The 7,201-nt window shown below is 31.2% G+C and overlaps 1 protein-coding gene across 1 annotated transcript in view; it reads right to left on the bottom strand.

Annotated features, from left to right (window-relative positions):
* Positions 1-7,201, bottom strand: part of LOC108686962 (limbic system-associated membrane protein-like) — a 73,140-nt gene that overhangs the window by 23,868 nt on the left and 42,071 nt on the right. Inside the window, exon 3 of the mRNA XM_018192495.1 lies at positions 2,294-2,535. Coding sequence (XP_018047984.1) covers positions 2,294-2,535 — 242 coding nt within the window. The remainder of the gene's footprint in view (positions 1-2,293; positions 2,536-7,201) is intronic.

The raw sequence follows: 7,201 nt of genomic DNA, 5'->3' as shown, positions 1-7,201 counted from the left end.
ATATATATATAATTCGACGTACTGAAATAATTTGGCATTCTTTTTTATGACTAAAAATTTATTAAAAAACCACCTACTTTGATTAGAGTTATTTAACACAAATATTTGTTGTAATCTTGTATAACGATTATACAAATATGACTCAACAGTATTTGTATTCACCAAAGATGTAGATATTTTTTTGGACCAAATGTCTACACCAGTCAAGTACTGCACGTAAAAATATCAACAGGTGTATAGACAATCGTTCATACGGATTTTTCCGGTTGTATCGACAATTCTCATGTGTACGCGTTTTATATGCAAGCATGTTTGCATCGCTCTGCTATCTTTTCTGTAAAAATATTCGATTCTTCTGACGACGTATGTTTTATTTTCACATTTTATTTTTTGGTTAATATTTCTATCGCAATACTGCGGTAATCGAAAAATTTAATAGAAATTTATTGATTATGTTGGAAATAAGCTAACATTACTTTGATTTCTCCCACAGAAATATTTTTATCAGACAGATATTCGTCTGATAACCATATACAGCAAATATTTTTCCAATAAAATATTTTCTTCCACATTGTTTCTTTTCTATACTTTTCTATACTTTAAAGAACTTGATTTGTTGACTAAATTGGATTTCATTTCATCTCAGTACAATAAATAAATTTATATTAAATAGCGATTATAATCGAGATTTATTACAAGTTTATGTCAAGATTAGAGATAGCAAATATGAAATACATAGAGGAGTTTATCCATGTAATTGACGTTGAGTAACATGTTGAGTAGCCCTATTATAGATGTATATATGTAATATCTTCTACATAAATCTACGGGAGCTAATTGGGTATTATCGGTTTAGAAATTTAGTTTATGGTTTGATAACATATACGTATATGAAGGTACAAGTTATCATCAGTTTTTAACTTCCGTTTTTCTCGAGACTGTATCAAATTTGTTTTAGCTGTTGATGTAAAAAAGGTAATTTAGGCCCGATTTTTCATTACCTGGTTAACTTATGGTTTAATCTAATATTTTATCTATTAGGATTCATCTATGTTATTGAAGCCCATTGGGTGAAACATCAGGTTAAACTTAATAATGAAAAACCGGACCTAAAAGTGCAAATAAAATATCTTAATCTATCATATTCTTTCATTTTATAATAAATATTTCATTTTATAATAATTTATAATAAACTTCTAATATTTAAATATATAATTATTTCTCTCATGCGAAATCTCATCCATAAGCGATATATGTATCTAGTAAAACATTTAGTATTAGATCTATATAATATTGCTTGTCAGGATATTACAGAATTAGAAATATTAAGAATTCCGTCGCAAAAAATTATCTTGCTCAAGTAAGACTTTTAAATCTTAATAGCTGAATTTTTCAGACCTTATGCTGTTAATGAAATAAAAAATAATTTATTTATTAGAAATGCTTTTGATAAAAATTTCTAAAGTTTATATATATGTACATAAACAGATATTTAATTTCAATTTAATTTGCAAGTCGGTGGTATTGGTTAACTATAAATTATATTATAAATTGCTACTACGAAACAGGATATTATCTGTTCGAGCGCCAGAGAGATTCATGCGCGCACAACCGATATCTGACCGCATAATTTGTTCTATAGTTTTAGGTGTGGATAATGCAGAAACGCTGCTGTAACTGCATTAAAGCAATACACGCAAACCAAATGAACATGATAGTACTTGGCAATAAAGTCACTTGTAGCTTTGCATACTCATAAGGTGGTTTTGCAACAGATTAAATGTCGTTATACTGTTGTTGTATATCATGTCAAATTTTTTTTAATTATTATATTTTTTTAATTATTATAAAAATAAAAATAAAAATATTATTCAATTAAAAAAATACGCACTATTATCTTTAAAATTCTTACGTTTAACATAAGATTTGAGTAAGTAATCATAAAATGTCAAGGAAAATTTATATAAATAAAGTTTTACGAACACGAATTTACTACTAAATTATTACGTGCAGATTACGCATGCGAAAACCGGGTTACCAGTGGCGATTACGTGAATTTCTTCTTAAATTTGTTCCTTGAAATATAAAATGTACAAACGCGCCAGCGTAGCAGATTAATCATAATAAGCTAAACGTAGCTTACCCGAGGTGTAATAAGGCAAAATATTCTGAGATTAGTTATGAATTATTGCACTATGCATTTGCAGCAGTGATTAAAAGCTGTGGGTAACCAGATATGAAGCACGAAGGAAAGGAACGAACAATATGACTGAGTGTGCGTTTTCACACTTACGGTTTTGTCCTGCAGCAACGATATTCTGCAATCGAGCGTAACACTAGCACCCGCTTGTACGGTAATGTTAGAACTCTCGCCTTCGAAGTGAGGGCCCCATTTGTGATCGTGATGATGTTGATGCTTGTTCAAAGTGCTGTGCGTATCAAAGATATAGTTCAGCATTGGTGCATCCGTCGGCACAGATCGCTTTGCCGCCGTCGTCGATTTCGTCGAAATCGAGTCCGTCGCCAGAGGCAGTTCTGTAATTTGCAAAGAGAAAGTGTCATGTTAATAAAAAAAAGAGTTGGAAACGTTACTTTAAGATTTTAATTAAACATAACACGTTATTGTAAGCGTTACTTTTTATAAAAAGTAATTCGTTATTATTACATGTTATCAGTTTTAAGAAATAATGTTTTACCGTTATCGTTACTTAGAATGTAACAATTTACTTTTCTCATTACTTCTTTATAATGCTAAAATATTCGATTTTAAAATGACATTATTTAAATATAATATAATTAATATAATTAATACTAAAAATTAAAATTCTAAAACTTTTAAAGTATTTTATATATAACTTTTAAAGAAATTCTAAATATTATAATCTTTATTGTATAGCAAGCTTTTTCTTTTTTTAAAACCTTCTAACAAATATTCCAATTTTTTATATTAATATTTTTATATTTTAATAGACTCATTTTTAGGAATTTCGAATATATTCATAAACAAAAAATTTTATCAAAAATTTTTATTAAATATTGTTTTTAACATTGTTGTTAAGTGCATTCTAACACTCAACACTGTTAGTATTAAAATCTATAGTTTATGTTACATAATATAGATTTTTAGTATTGGCAGCGACTATGGAAGTATTCGGGATGCAACGCATAAGATGTAAAGTGTAGTAAACTAAATATTTTTCAAAAATATTATTCAAAAATATTTTTATTAAAAAAATTATATTTAAATCGAATATTTCTATCTAATCTAATCTAATAAAAATAATGCGATGTATTGAATACATCTAAAGATAATTGGGAACTAAAGTAACGATAAAAGAAACGATGTATTCGTTATTGTAAAAATATTACATTATTATTACTGTCACAGAAAAAAAATAATAATTGTTAGGAAAAAAATAACAATAACAATAACAACGCAAGTAATTCTTAACCCTAATAAAGAATGCCTTAAAATGCTGTTTAACAAAAAAATAATATTTCGTAATTTGGAGATTTTTATGTTACAATATTTTTGAACATGAAGCGTTTCATTACGTTTAAATAATTTTCGTTGTTTGTTGTATTAATATGAGCATAAATTAACGAAGATCTGTATTTCATATTACAATAAATACGAGGCAAGTGTGTGACACGTATCATATCGTTTAACATTTCGAACAGCAGCGCATACATTAAATGTACACATCGTGTCATCATTCGAATTGTCATGATTGTTTACGGCATCATGCGCCACATTTACATATTTTCATATTATGTACACTCTGATGAGTTTCTCCCTGCTTTTTGTATTCAACCCTTCGCACCCGATCGTAACTCGTGACTTTATTTAATCGATTCGCTGGCATTCTCCTGTTATGGGCCATCGCTCAGGTTATCGACATTCAGCCAACCTGCCAATAACGGCCAATATTCGACGTAAATATGCATTTACGCCCGCAACAGGCGCAGTCGAGACATACAACATCCTCGTGCTGATATTACCATTACTTACAGCGATCGTACGTTCCGAATTTTTCGGTATATTTCTGAATAGAGAGTATGTTTTTCTTTATTCTGATTTATTGAGAAAGTCATACATTTCGTGTAGAGAGAGAAATAATATCAGAGACAAAATACGAAATTTATTATATTTTTTATTAAGAACATTATATCAAAGAATATTATAAAATTTTTAATCTTTCTAATCATTAAATATTGTATTTGATTGAAAAATAAGTTAATTCCTTCGTCTTTCTTTATTTTGTAATTTATGCATGGATTAAAACTATTGCTAAATGTTTTTGTGAGAAACAATTTCTTAAAATTAGTAGTAAGTTCTTAGGAGAACTTCTTTGAAGAATACGCCAATTTTTACACTTCTATTTATATTACAACAACATAACGAATACGAACATAACGATTTAATTTTACAAGCATTCCGTTTATGGTTACCGTTTACAGTTCTTCGTGCTTTGTACTCTCTTTTAACTTTGATAATGATAATTTCTAGCTGCGCTTTATACTACCGACAAAGTTCGCAGTACTATCTGACATTGTCGGATATGTTGAATATCTTCATGATTATTTCGTCGCAAGTAGAGAGAGAAAAGACGGGAGAGAGAATGGAAAAGTCAAGAATGAAAAGGAACGAAGATCTCGCAGGGGGAGCACAATGAAAGTCACATTGCTCGTTCGCGACCGAGGATCACCAAGTTAGATACTAACTCGTGATGACAAATTTTTCTGAGTTTATACCGTAGAAGAAGCACCTTCACAGTGTTCAGACATGTGATGTTTAGAGCCAAAGAAATAAAATGAGAAGATGTCTTCTACTAAAAAGTTAAGGTAGAAATTCCACGTAGATTGCCTTACCAGTTATCTCGGATCTCATTGTTTCTCTCACTCGTGTCTCATTGTTCCTTTTTTCATACGTGCGCTTTTTGATGATTATTGAAATCTTGTTCTTTTTGAAAATAGAGATTCGTAAATTTGTGTTATAATAAACATTACTCTCTGATGTGCTATTGAAAATTCTATTTAATATATTATATGTTATATTATATTTAATACTGACAATTGTCGAAAACTATTTAACGCGAAAACTGTCAAAAACATTTACTCACGTACTTGCTGTTACAATATATGTAAATTTGAATACGTATATTTCAAAAGTTGTTCAAATTTCAGCAATGCTATAAATACAAGAAACTTACGTGGGGTATATCGAAAAATTTGACATACCGAATACTTCTCTTTCATAAGTTTCGTCACGTAACGCCAACAGAAGTTCCATTTGAGAACACCGCGGACGTAAAGCCCGCTGCAGTCGATTGTTCTACGAAGACGAATTGGAGCACTTGTGCAGGTAATCCTGACTTTCATCGAGTCAGCGATAGGTGAGCACGGGAGTTCCCCGGACCTCCAGCAATTCCGGCAATCTTCGAGAGATCCGACACAGAATTCACGGGGTTGTGACAGAGGGAAGAAAGGAATATACGAGCGCACAATCCCACGACGAAGTCGCATGTCAAAAGGGATCAGTATGCCGCGGAGCGCGAAATTTTCTTTTCCGCACGCGACTCTTCGCCGTCATCTCATGCTTCTGAAGCTTCCTTATTCCTTTCTCTTTTCCCCGCACATTTCGATCTCTTCACCGTTTGGCTTCATCGGTCGCCTCTTCTTTCTTACTTGCACTGACGCGTCAATTCCGTTCTCCTGATCGTGGGAATTTTTCTTTTCGCCCGAGGGAAGAAAAACTGATCAGGAATTCCGGAACTGTTGGAAGCGTGTCTCGGATACCGAGAAGAATCTATCTAGCCAGTCATTCGTCAGTTCGTCACTCTCTCTTTTTCGTTCTCCGTCTCTCTCTCTCCCTCTCTCTCTCTCTCTCTCTCTCTCTCTCTCTCTCTCTCTCTCTTTCTCGGATATGAAAATCCTTACATATTGACATTAGTAGTACCATTAAGTTCTGCTTTGATATGATCGCGTTATTAAGGGAACGAGTTCAGAAATATATGATACGTGTAATCTTTCGTTCACGTAAGCTCGATCAAACTGATATGATTCAAAATGAGAACAAAATCGTGAAAAACGATGTCTCAATTGATATACTGGAAATCTTTAAATATTTCAACAAGAGATCGCGATTGTTAATTCATTCTATGTTAAATAATCTTTAATAGATAATCTTATAAACTAGATATAAACAATTATATTATTTCTATAGCTTATTTACGTTCGTAAATATATCGAGAAGAAGATAATCAGATGAGAAAAATTGCAAAAAAATTTGTCTTTACATGAACGAATGCACAAGACCTTTCATTCTTCGAAACTGACGGTGAATCTATTGGATACCCACAATCAATTAAATCTCTTTATAAAAAATGTCAAATAATTTAATTTTTTGTTACGTCTGCAAATTTGGATTATTCTTAATAAAATGTACTTAATATTCAGTTCTTTTTATATAAGTTGTGTTCTTTTAGTTCCTTGAAATTAATTAGTGACTTTTCAATAATGTAAATTAAATGGATCTTGCAGACCTAGCGTCAGTAGCTATGTTATAGATTTTTGGTGTCAGTTTCGGAGAATTAATAAAAATATATTAAATTTTAGGACATTAAAATCTAACGATTTCATGATAAATAATTTGAATGGATACGTGATACATACATAAAAATATTCGTAAACCAATCCCCGAAAACATTCCGACAAGAAGAATTGAAATTTGAAACTGAAATAGAATGATCCATACAAACAATATCCGAACAGCTGACAAGCAAACAGAAACAAGTAAATCCATTGTTAATTCCCAACTACGCGCGAAATACAGTATAATTCAACTTTCAAAGTCCGGTATTCGTACAGACTAAGCTGAAGAGAGATGGCCACGTCGGTATGTCACTGGTTCCAGCTGATTGGAACCATTTGTTGGCAAGATATACATTCTGATATCACGCCGGTATATTAAACTACATAGTGTGACTAATTACACGAGTTTATTCCATCAGATGCTAGCGAAATCTTGAGTTAGTAGCGCAAAAGACGATTTGGAACGCCTGTAGACGAACACTGTAAGTCGTGCTAAAATAATATAAGTACACTTCAAACATAAATATACGGCAAATATATATATATATATATATATATATATATATTGTTAAGAGTATTATTGAAGAGTATTAACCTCGCTTCTTTA

The sequence above is a fragment of the Atta colombica genome, unplaced genomic scaffold, assembly GCF_001594045.1.
Source record: "Atta colombica isolate Treedump-2 unplaced genomic scaffold, Acol1.0 scaffold198, whole genome shotgun sequence".
NCBI classification, from domain to species: Eukaryota; Metazoa; Arthropoda; class Insecta; order Hymenoptera; family Formicidae; genus Atta; species Atta colombica.
The sequence above is the reverse complement of the archived record's forward strand: the minus strand, read 5'-3'. Positions and strand labels throughout refer to the sequence as shown.